At 45.9% G+C, this 13,157-nt stretch overlaps 1 protein-coding gene across 5 annotated transcripts in view; it reads left to right on the forward strand.

Annotated features, from left to right (window-relative positions):
- Window positions 1–13,157, forward strand: part of srgap3 (SLIT-ROBO Rho GTPase activating protein 3) — a 263,068-nt gene that overhangs the window by 133,996 nt on the left and 115,915 nt on the right. For all 5 annotated transcript variants that reach the window (XM_069939903.1, XM_069939901.1, XM_069939902.1 and 2 more), the window contains exon 4: window positions 11,031–11,093. In XM_069939903.1, coding sequence (XP_069796004.1) covers window positions 11,031–11,093 — 63 coding nt within the window. The remainder of the gene's footprint in view (window positions 1–11,030; window positions 11,094–13,157) is intronic.

Genomic DNA, 13,157 nt, shown 5'->3' on the forward strand with positions numbered 1-13,157 from the left:
ACCATGCATTTCACCTCTAACGCGGATCCCAACATGGGCTGCAGCCTCCTCTGGGCATCAGTTGCTGGGGCAATGGTGCTTAGCATCGGTGTTCAGGCCCTGTGACATCAGTTCGCAAACACCAGGGCTGGCCGTCACCTGACAGGGCAGTTACAGGCTGGGAACAGGACTGCTTCTGACAGATGGAATGACTTGCTGCGTCTCTGCTTGATGATGTCAGAGGGTCTGCGTAGCATCACCCAGTGTTATTCCCACAGTAACGGACCTTCCCCCAGACGATGAAGCAGCCCGGGCTGGGGGGTGAATGTGAGTGCCAGCCTCGGACGGAACGGGGTAAGAGAGGTCGGGGATGGCCCTCCTGTGCCTGTGCTGGCAGCCTGTTTGCGAAAGAGGCAGCGGCCTATATCCAGGCCCAGAGATGAGATGCGACCCCTCTTCGCCCCTTAACAAAAGAGTCCCCATGGGTGGGTGTGTGTGGAACAAGTGATAGAAACAGGAACAACTTTTGCATTCAAAAGACATTTCGATAGGTACATGTACGGGAAAGGTTTGGAGGGATATGGGCCAAATGCTGGCAAATGGGTTAACTTGGTCAGCATGGACAAGATGTGCCAAAGGACCTTGTTCTTCTCCCCTTGAACTCAATGACTCTCTAAAAGAAAATTGATCAAAAGCGAACAGCTCGTTTTGTGATTTACACTCATGGGTCATTGCCCCAAAATTTGGAAAGTGCTAACTCATTCATCACCACAGCCAGAAACCCATCCAATAGGCATGTTTGAGTTCTCCTGTCTGAAGATGAACCCACTGAGAGGTTAAAGCAGGCTCAGTGGAGAGGGGAGGTCATTTCAAGATCATGAGAGCTTGTTTTACAAACAGTACTGTTGGTGGTGGTGAAGCTTATTCTCTCGAGTTGTTTTGTTAATTCCAGTTTCTGAGAGTATCTCAATGCCGTGTCTTGCTCCCCTTGGCTTGGTAACATACACCCCAGGGTCACTAATGAATCTGTTGACTGATTCAAATAATCTTACTATTGAACTATATTTTGTGTTTCATATCATAAATGGTTCAGTTTGGAACAGGAGTTAACAGGCTATCTGTTGGGTGGAGAGTGTCAGTGAGTGGACTTGGGAAGCAAGGTTTTTGGTATACATCAGCTGGAATAGGGTTCTGGGCTCCTGGTCTGACTCTAGAAAAATACATCTTTCCATCTTAAGAACCAAAATACTGCCTCAATTCATGCAGAGGATGAGCGATTATGTGACTGGTGAAGCAACAACATAAAATTGTGGACCAGATAGCCTGTTATACAATCAGAAGTTGTGAAATACTAGGATCTATTATTAGGAATGCAGAAATAAGATGATTCGATAATAATAGCAGGATTGGGTAGAGTTATTATGGACCTATTGGTCTCATGTTGGATTTATAACAAGCTTTGAATGTGATGGGTTTGGACATATATGGGGCATTTGAATACGTGCTCCAAATGTGGTTGTTCACCAAAATTTAGAGCTTACGATTGGGGACAATATAAGTGTTGACTGAGGATTTGTTTATGGACGAAATATTGAGAGTTGGGAACCTATGAGCAGTGGGCAGAATCTTAGAGTTATACAGCAAGGAATCAGGCCCTTCAGCCCGACTCGTCCATGCTGACCAAGTCCCATTCGCCTGCATTCAGCCCATATCTCTTCTGAATTTTTCCTAACCTGTGTTTGTATAAATGTCTTTTAAATGTCGTCATTGAACCCACTGCTACTATTTCCTCTGACAACTTGCTGCATATATCCACCTTCCTCTGTGTGGAAGATTTGTCTTTCAAATCTCCTTTAACTCTTGTTTCCCCCTCACTTTATACTATGCCCTCTAGTTTCAGACTCCCCTACCCTGGGAAAAAGACACTGAGTATCCATTCATGGTTTTATAAACCTCTCTAAGGTCATCCCTCAACCTTCTATGCTCCAGGGAGAGAAACAGTCAGAGCCTATCCAGTCTCTCCTTTTAACTCAAGGATTGATACCTGGAGCCTCAGCTGTTTCATCTTCTGGGTGTTAATGATCAAAGGCTGACACCAATGAGAACAATGAAGAGAGATGCAGAGAGGCTCCATGAGGTTAGGGGCTGTCTGGGTGAAAGGGCAGATGGAACAGAATATGAAAATCTTTGAGGTCATCCATCTTGTTATAAAAACACTGCATTTTCCAAATGTTGAGAAGCCAAACATTGTTGGAGACCAGAGGGACTTGTGTGTCCTTGGATACAAATTTCTGAAAGTTATCACACAGGTGCAGCAAGAAATGAGGTGAGCAAGCAGCGATTTGACCTTTAATGAGACAATTTGGTTGTAAGAGTGAAGAATTATTCAGAGTTTTGGTAAAGCCACATCTGGTGTACTACATTCAGGGCTGGTGTCCCTATCCAGGAAGGATTTCTTGCGATTAAGTGCAGCGAGAGTTCCCCAGATTGATCCATGGGTCTGGCTCCATACTCTCTGGAAGGAGTGGGGATTTCATTGAAATGTGGAAATTACAGACCAGTGACCTGGGTTCAAACCTGACACTATCTGCAAGGAGTTTGTATGTACCCCACCCCCCCCCCCCCACCCCACCCCTTGTGTCTGTGTGGGATTTCCCCAGATTCTCTGGTTTCCTCCCACTCTCCAAAACATACAGGGTTGTAGGTTAATTTGGGTGGAATTGGATGGAATAGGTTTAAATGACTGGAATCAGCTTCCAATGTGCAGTAAATTAAAATAAATTAAAATTTAAAAGTTCATATTTCGTCTGACTGCTGTGTCTAGGGCAATGTTGAAATGCTTTGCTCAGGATTTAATCTGTGCTGAGTGGTTCATGATAGGATGATGCAGAGGTAACGTGGAGGGGAGACATTACTCGATATCTAATCTGCGCTGGACCTGACCTAAAGTCTAATCTGGCCATTAAAACCACGCATCTGAATTAGTTGCCACTAGCAAGGCTCACATTGCAAGGAAGGAGAAACTTCCCAACAGTATATATTCTACTTCATGTCGTGGAATACTATGGCTGGAGGCAGTTGTTTGGAAAATACTGTTTGACCCTCCTCTCAACTGGCACTGTTTGTGATTGAGAGTCTGGTGCAGTCTACAATCTGCTCGTGTAGTTATTGACTTGAATTGGCGCCTCCAAGATTCAATTTAGTTGCATGATATTACACTGGAATTTAATTATACTATGTTGAGCATGGTTGAGACAAGCCATAATCTAATCCTCCTGGAAATAAACTACTTTATAGATCTAACACCCTTCCACTCAAATGCACACACTCATCTGATCACATTTTGCTATGCGGTAAATTGGAAGGCAAATGGTGGATGAATGAATCTTGTCTATGCCAAACTATTATTCTGCCTCGTCCCATTGACCTGTACCAGGATCATATCCCTTCAGACCCCTCCCAACCATGTATGTGTCCAGACTTTCCTTAAATGTCAAAATTGAGCCTGCATTTACAAATTCAGCTGGCAGTTCTTTCCACACACCCACCATTCTCCCCCTTTAATGTTCCTTTTCACCCTTAATCTAGTTTTTATCTCTCCTGATCTCAGTGAGACAAGCCTGCTTGCATTTATTCTATCTCCACCCATCATAATTTTGTATACATTGAAAGTGAGAGACTAGGAAGGACATCTTTGGATCGAATCAAGAGTTCTAACCAGAGGACAGTCAGTGCCAGACAAACGTTTTACATGAGAATCTGAGGAACAGCATTAATATTGAGGAGACATTGTATCCAGGCTTCCTAATGAAGGGCAGGAGCAGAGCAGCCTTTACCTGTGGACTCTCTTGGATTTACTAAGTTGGAGGTAATAAGCTTGAGAGGCAGGACCTTCTGCTTGAAGGAAGGAAGGGGGTGGGTCCCAGTGCTTTCCCATCAGGCTGAAAAATTCACTTTTATTTCTCTGAATCTCTGAGCACATCAGATGGTGGGGGGGTGCTGGGGAAGATAATTAGAGACTCAAACTAGGTGGAAAGTCTCCATGAGAGAAGGCCTTGAGTTTGCAGAATGAGATTGTAGCTTATATAAAAAGCCCACCTGAGCATTATTGTAAGGACACAAAGCCTACTTAAGACTCTCATCCAGCAGGAATGTCTCACCGACTATGACACACACCAGTGTTTGTGAGACAACTAGCCACAGGACTGAACTTGACCCTGTCAATGTTGGCTAGAATGCAGCCCACAAAATGTCTGATGCTTTGTTCTGTTTGTATCAGAAAGAATTGAGAGAATCCCCGATACATGCACAACCTCTGATACACATGCAGCACCTCATATACATGCAACATTGGATACACAAGCAAACCCCGATACACATGCAACACTCGATACACACACAACATACAATACACACGCAATGCCTGATACACACGCCACACCAATTGCACCTGCAACCCTGTTACACACGTAATGCCCAATAAACACACAAGGGCTGATACACACGCAATGCCCTATACACACAGAATGTCAATACACGTGCCACTCCTGATACACGCACAATGCTCCATACAATACAATCATCAATACATATGCAACCCTTGATACAAACACAGTGCCCAATACAACTGAACACCTGATACTTCCGCAGTGCTGATACACACACAACCAGTACACATGGAAACCCCAAAACATATGCACCCTCCCAATATGCATGCACCCCCCAATATATGCCCCTGATACACGGGCATCTCCTGATAAGTGTGCAATGTCTGATTCACACACAATGCCTGATACAATGCATCACGCGATACAACACAATGGCCAACACATATTAAGTCTACACACAGCACCAGCTGAACATTAGGTCTATACACAGCACCGGTTGAACATTAGGTCTACACACTGCACCAGCTGGGCATTAGGTCTACACACTACACCGGATGAGTGTTAGGTCTACACACAGCACCAGCTGGGGGTTAGGTCTACACACTATACCAGCTGGGCATTAGATCTACACACAGCACCGGCTGGGCATTAGGTCTACACACTACACCAGATAAGTGTTAGGTCTACACACTACACCGGATGAGCGTTAGGTCTACACACAGCACCAGCTGGGCATTAGATCTACACATAGCACCGGCTGGGCATTAGGTCTACACACTACACCGGCTGGGCGTTAGGTCTACACACAGCACCGGCTGGGCATTAGATCTACACACAGCACCAGCTGGGCATTAGGTCTAAACACTACACTGGCTGGGCATTAGGTCTACACACAGCACCGGCTGGGCATTAGGTTTACACATTGGACCAGGTGGGCATTAGGTGTACACACAGCACCGGCTGGTCGTTAAGTTTACATACAGCACTGGCTTGGCATTAGGTCTACACACTACACTGCCTGAGCAGTAGGACTACTACACTCTACAGCAGCTGAACATTTAGTCTACACACAGTACTGGCTGGACATTTAGACTACGGAGAGCATTTGATGAGTGTTTGGTGCACAGTGCCGGCCCAGTGTTAGGGCCACATTTAACACCAGACACGTGTTAAGGCTGCATACAGCACCAAGGTTCCTTTTATCGTTACATAATATTACATAAAAATGTAACATGTATGATATACTTCAACTTACTCCCAGTGAGGTAAGGCTGGTAAATTTCTTTAATTAATTTAATTAACTTAGGAATAGGTAATGGAGACAGTAGGTAGAGCAAGATTGACAAGTCCCCAGTGCTCTAGTTTTAGAATGTGGTAAACCAGGGACATCACATTTGTTCCTGATGACTACACCTGCAAAAGGTGCATCCAGCTGCAGCTCTTGACAATCCAAGTTAGGGACCTGAGCTGGAGTTGGATAAACTGCGGATATTAAGGGAGGCAAAGGTAATGATAAACAAGAGTTTCAGGGAGGTAGTCACCCCTAAACCTCAGGACATAGGTAACTGGGTGACTGTCAGGAGAGGGAAGTGGAAGAGGCAAATAGTGCAGAGCACCCCTGTGGCCATTCCCTCAACAAGTATAATGGTATAATGTTTTAGATACTGTTGTTGGGGGGGGGGGGGGTGGGGAAATAACCTACCAGGGACAAGTCATGGTGGTCACATCTTCAGCACACTTGCTGGTCCCGGTCAGAAGGGAAGGGACAATAGAGAAGAGCGATGGTGACTGAGGACTCGTTGGTTAGATGAGTATATAGGAGTTTTTATGAATGAGATCGAGGCTCCAGGATGGTGTGTTGCCTCTTAAGTGCCAGGATCAGAGACAACTCTGATCAAATTCACAGCATTATGGAAGGAGAAGGGAGCAGCTGGATGCTGTGGTCCACGTAGGGATGAGGTCCTGAAGAGGGAATATAGGGAATTAGGAAGGAAGTTAAAAAGCAGGACCTCAAGGGTGGTAATCATGGGATTGCTGCCTGTGCCATATGCCAGAGCGGGTAGGACAGAAAGTTGTGGCAGATGAATACATAGCAGAAGAGATGGTGCGGGGTCAGGGGTTCAGATTTCTGGATCATTGGGTTCATGGGTGAAATCTGACCTGTATACAAAGGACGGGCTTCACCAGAAATGGAAGGGAACCAAACTCCTGGTGGGCAGGTTTGCTAGAACTGTTGGAGAGGGTTTAAACTAGTTTGGCAGGGAGATGGGAACCAGAATGTGAGGGGAGAGATTAGGGTAGAAGGACAAAAGCAAGATGCTATGTGAGTTGGTGAGGAAGGACAGGCAGGGTCAGAACATAAATGTAGCCAGTTAGAGGGTTTGAAATGTGTCTATTTCAACAGTCGGAAAATGAGGAATAAAGGGGATGAACTTAGAGCTTGGATCAGTATGCGAAACTACGATGTTGTGGGCATTACAAAGACAGCTGGAGGAAGGGCAGGATTGGCTGATGCAGGTACCTGGGTTTAAGTGTTTTAAAAAGAATAGGATGGGAGGTAATAAAGGGTGGGGCGAGGTGGGTGGGATAAAAAGTAGCATTACTGGTCAGGGATAGTATATGGCTATAGAAAAGGAGGAAGTGTCCACTGAGTCGGTGTGAGTGGATGTCAGAAATAGGAAGGGAGCTTTCACCGTGCTGGGAGTATTCTATAGGCCCCCAAATAGCCCTCAGGACATTGAGGAACAGATAAGCAGGAAGATTTTGGAATGGTGCGGGGAAATACAGGGTTGTAGCTGATACGGGTGATTTCAACTTCCCTAATATTGACTGACACCTACTGACTGCAAGGGGGATGGATGGGGCTGAGTTTGTCAGGTGTGTTCAAGATGGATTTCTGACACAGTATGTGGACCAGTCGACGAGAGGAGTGGCCACACGGGATCTGGTTCTGTGGAATGAACCTGGTCAGGTGACGGAGCATTTTGGGGAGAGTGACCACAACTCCTTTAGCTTTAACATGGCTATGGAAAGGGATATAAACAGTCAAACTGGGAAATTGCTTAACTAGGGAAGGGCTAATTATGAAGGGATGAGTCAGGAACTAGTGAGAATAAATTTGAAACAGATGTTTACAGGTGAAAGCACAGAAGTCATGTGGAGGAAGTTTAGGGATCATTTGTGCAGGGTTCAAGATAGATTTGTCTCACTGGGACAAGAAAAAAATGGCTGGTAAAGGGAATTAAGGTTGACGAAACAGGTCAGGCAACTAGTCAAGAGGAAGAAGGAGGCATATGTTAGATATAGGAAGAAGGAAACAGGAAGGGCTCATGAGAAGTATATAGTAGCCAGGAAGGAGCTTAAGAAAGAGCTAGAAGAGCTTGGTGGGGGTGGGGGGGGGGTGGGAATGAGAATGCCTTGGCATGTAGGATTAAGGAGAACCCCAAGGTGTTCTACACGTATGTGAAGAACAGAAGGATGACGAGAATGAAGGTGGGGCTGCTAAAGGATAAAGGAGGCAACATGTGCCTGGAGGTGGAGGAGATTGGGGAGGTCCTAAATGAATACTTACAGTATTCACAGAGTAAAGAACCCTGATCATAGTGAGGTCAGAATAGAACAGGCCTGTGTGCTGGACAATGTGGAGATTAAGGAAACCAAAAATGTCAAGATTGACAAGTCCCCAGGGCCAGATGTAATATACTCCAAGTTGCTGTGGGAAGTGAGAGAAGAGATAGCTGGGGCAGTAGTTATGATCTTTGAATCCTCTTTGGCCTCAGGGGAGTTGTTGGAAGATAGGAGAATGACAAATGTAGTCCCCTTGTTTAAAAAAGGTAATAGATAGGAGAATCCTAAGAATTATAGAACAGTAAGTCTTACGTCAGTGATGTGTAAACTATTGGAGAGATTCTTAAGGATAAGATCTATGAGCATTTGGAGAAGTCCAGTTTACTCAAAGATAGCCAGCCTGGCTTTATGAAGGGAAGGTCGTGCCTCACAAGCCTAATTGAGCTTTTTGAGGAGGTAACAAAAGAAATTGATGAGGGTCAGGTGGTAGATGTGGTTTACATGAATAAGGCATTTGACAAGGTCCCCCATGAGCGACTCATCCAGGAAGTCACAGGGTCAGTGGAAAATTGGCTTGTAGGAAGAAAGCAGAGAGTAGTAGTGGAAGGCAAGTATTCTGCCTGGAGGTCGGTGACTAGTGGAGTCCTGCAAGGATCTGTTCTGGAACCACTGCTCTTTGTGATTTTTATAAATGTCCTGGTTGAAGAGATGGAAGGATGGGTCAGTAGGTTTGCAAATGATACGAAGGTTGTGGATGGAGCTGAAGGTTGTCGAACGTTACAAGATTATGTAGACAGGATGCAGAGTTGGGCAGAAAAGTGGCGATGGAGTTCAATCTAGATAAGTGTGAGGTGATGCATTTTGGAAGGACAAACCAGAAGGCCAGGGGTAATGGTCAGTTACTTAAGAATTTGGAGTGCAAATCGTTGCACAGGTCAACAGGATAGTTAAGAAGGCCTATGGGACGCTGGGCTTCATTATTGGGGGATTGAGTTCTGGAATAGCAAGGTCATGTTACAACTCTATAAATCTTTGGTATTATGTTCAGTTCAGGTCACTTCATCATAGGAAGGATGTGGAAGCTATGGAGACAGAGCAGATTTTACCAGGATGTTGCCTGGATTGGGAAATAAGTCTGATGAGGCAAGGTTAGCAGAGCTGGGATTTTTCTCTTTGGAGCGTAGAAGGATGAGAGGAGACTTGATAGAGGTCTACAGGGTTATGAGAGGCATAGATAGGATGGACAGCCAGCACCTGTTTCCCAGGGCAGGATCAGTATACACCAGAGGCCATATGTACAAAGTGAAGGGAGAGATGTTTAAGGGATGCCTTGCCAAGGGATGGTTGTGAAGGCTAAAACATTGGGGGAATTTCAGAGATTCTTAGACAGACACATGGATGAAAGAAAAATAGAAGGATGCAGGGTACGGAGGATTTAGTACTTTTTTTTGGAAGGGATATATGGGTTGGCACAACATTGAGAGCTGGAGGGCCTGTACTGTGATGTAGTGTTCTATGTTATATCTGCCGGAAGGCAAAGTATGTCCATGAACATTGTTCGGTGCTCCGAACAGGAGAAAGAGAAGCAAAAGAGAGGTCCCCCCCACCTACCCCAGGTCATTGAGTGTCTGTGGATTTGCCTCCAGCGTTGCCACAGCCTCTGCAGCTGCACAGACCCCTGTTGGATTTATCAGGACCCAAACTCCAGACCCAAATCTCCGACTCGATCAGGAAGCCTTCAGCCCCTAAGGCCCTTCAGGAGCCCTTCTTGCTCTCAACACCCTCTCGGATCCCTGTTCCATTACCTGGTTCCCATGAGCCAGTCTCCAGCATCCCACAGCCCATAAGGGTCCCTGACAGCAAATCGCCCAAAGCCTGTGTGGGTTCTTCAGTCGCTGGGCCACTTGCTGGTCTGCTACCATGGTTACCTTTCCTGAAGGGTTGTGTCCTCTGCTTCTCCTTACTAATGGGAGGTGTTCTCCCCAATTCTAATTCCCTGTGCCAACCTGATATTTCCCCCAGAGACTGCAACCCCTCACGGCCATGGCCAAGCACCAGCACCACCATCTTGGGCACAGTCCCTACAGTTGCAGGGTATTAATTAAAAATACCTCTATCTCCTTTTACGGGCTGTTTAAAGCACCAGGTAGTCTTTAAGGACTATATGCAGGACCAGCATTAAGAGCTACACACAGCACTGGCATTGCATCAGGTTTAGACACAGCACCAGATGGGTGTTAAGGACTATATGTAGCACCTGCATGCTGTCAGGGCTATACACAGCACCAGAGAGGTCATTAGGGTTACATACAGCACCAGATGGGTGTTCAGTGCTACACATAGCACTGGTATGGTGTCAGGGCTATACACAGCAACAGATGGGCATTCAGGGATACACGCAGCACTAGTATGGTGTCAGGGCTGTACGCAGCACCAGATGGGCGTTCAGGGCGACACGCAGTACTGGTATGCTGTCAGGGCTATACACAGCAACAGGTGGGCATTCAGGGCAACTCACAGCACTGGTATGACATCAGGGTTGCAAACAGCACCAGATGGGCGTTCAGGGCTACATGCAGCACTGGTATGGTGTCAGGGCTATACACAGCACCAGATGGGCGTTCAGGGCTACACGCAGCACTGGTATGGTGTTAGGGCTGTACGCAGCACCAGATGGGCGTTCAGGGCTACACGCAGCACTGGTATGGTGTCAGGGCTGTACGCAGCACCAGATGGGCGTTCAGGGTTACACGCAGCACTGATATGGTGTCAGGGTTACACACAGCACCAGATTATACAATTTGAGAAAAGGATTTGAGAATTTCTAGAATCCAAAGCAGAGATCTAATCCTAAAATTATTGCTGAACAAGCTAAAAATGATCAAGACCCACTTCCCTTTTGTGGAGGAAAGGAAATCTGGAATACTGCTCCGAAACTCCTCGGTGTGATTCTGTCTGCTGAATCCTTTTCATGCGTTTAGTGCTGTTACCTGCCTGTAAAGTTTCCATCTCCTGATATTTATTCCCAGGAGCAGTGTCACAGAGAGGGCAGTGCAAACTCAACATCCTGTTCTTTTTTTCTCCCATTGTTCACAGAGCAAGGAGATTGGCCAACAAATGCACGAGGAGCTGCTGAAGGTCACCAATGAGTTGTACACTGTGAGTATTGACGAGTAACACTGCAAGCCCCAAGCGCCTCTCTCTGGTGCTCATGAAGTTCCTCTGTTAGCGTCTGATGGACCTTTCCCACTCATCCTGGAACAGGTACACAGCAGAGTGAGGAGGTCTCCACACTGGCCCATTCATCTCCTCTCCTCCTGTCTAGCCGCCCCTTCTCTTATTGTCACCAGAGGATTGGAGCAGGAGGAAGCCTCTTGGCCACTGAAGCCTGCCCCATCCTTCAAAAGGTGCTGGCTGATCCACCTCAGACCTCGAGTCCTCTATTCTTGATCCCCACAGGCCCCATTCCCCCAATCTTCCAAAAATGTACCTACCCCCTACTTTAAACACATCAAATGATGCAGCCTCTCCCTGCTGTGGGATCAAGTTCTGAGATTCACTGCACTGGAAAAAGATAGTACTGTCTACCTGTATTTGATGAGCCCTTACTTGATACCATCCCCTGGTGGAAACATACCAGCATCTTCCCTGAAATACCCCCGTAGTATTTTACCCACGATTCAGTGACACATCATTTTTGTCAGTGTGATGAGAAAATTATGGCAAAATGAAATTCTCTCATCTCAGGAGATCGTGTCTTTAGGACTGCCATTAATCTACTGTCTACTAACCCAAAACTGCATGCAAGGTTTCTGTGTGGCCTCACCAGAACCTACACAATTAGCAACAGCATCTCACTCTTCTCCCTTCCCACTTTCAGTCTCGAGAACCCCTACACGCTGACTGTCCAGTTCTCTTCCTGCCTGCTACCATGCATGCTGAGTCTCACCAGCTTCTTTTTGCTTACCCTGTCCAATTGTCCCCTTCACTGGATCTCCAGTCCCTGCCTTATGAGCTGGATCACTAGGATATCGTTGTGCTGGAAGTGACTTGGTCTTACATCCCTTCTGATAGACTCTGTACAACAACAACCACATAACAATTACAGTACGGAAACAGGCCATATCGGCCCTTCTAGTCCTCACCGATTTAAGTGAAACTCCATGAGTTCCCTGCCCATAACCCTCCAACCCCCTCACATCCATGCACTCATTCAATCTCCTCTTAAATGACAGCATTGACCCTGCTGCAACTACCTCTTCCCGAAGGTCATTCCACTCAGCCACCACTCTCTGAGTGAAGAAGCCCCCTCTAATGTTACTTCTAAAGTTTGGCCCCCTAACCCTTAACTTATGATCCCTTGTTCCAATCTCTCCTACCCTCAAGGTGATGAGCCTATTCACATCTACTCTATGTATCTCCCTCATAATTTTATATACCTCTATCAAATCCCCCCTCAGTCTTCTACGCTCCAATGAATAAAGACCCCGTCTACCCAGTCTTTCTCCGTATTCTAGATACTGCAATCCAGACAACATTTTAGTAAATCTTCTCTGCACCCTCTCTACCTTATCGATATCTTTCATCTAACTTGGAGACCAGAACTGCACACAGTATTCCAAACTTGGTCTCACCAATGCCTTGAACAGTCTCAACATCACCTCCCAGCTCCTATATTCTATGCTATGATTTATAAAGGCCAGCATACCAAAGTCCTTCTTCACCATCCAATCTACATGAATGTTTGGACCTCTTAAATCAGGCATGAACTCCTTTCCCTAATGATCCAGTCTGAGGTTTCCAGCCCTGGTGCTGTAAGTCAGAGAGACACTGTACTCCTAATGAAACTTTGCAGGCAGCAATAACATCAGAGATGGAGATTTTATTTCAATGTAACTTGTGCAGCCTTGAAGGCAATGTATTGAACAGTAATGGAATTGCTATCTTGATAGATTGAGGAAGCAGTACCAAGGTTGGACAGTAATCTCAGTTCAGGGTCATTGGAAGGGAACATCCTGAAATAAAAACCTTACAGGCAACAAATTAATCGTTATGCTGTCAAGTCAAAGAAATTATATCCCGGAGTTTCAGATGCAATATTAATCTTACTGATTGATTCTGTATTGTGCATGGTAATTCCAAGGAAGCAACCTTGGAAAAAATCTCAACGTGGTGCTCTGCAACTGAGGTGGAAGATTAGTTATTTATCCTCTCTCGGCATCT

Source organism: Narcine bancroftii, chromosome 5 (assembly GCF_036971445.1).
Source record: "Narcine bancroftii isolate sNarBan1 chromosome 5, sNarBan1.hap1, whole genome shotgun sequence".
Lineage (NCBI taxonomy): Eukaryota > Metazoa > Chordata > Chondrichthyes > Torpediniformes > Narcinidae > Narcine > Narcine bancroftii.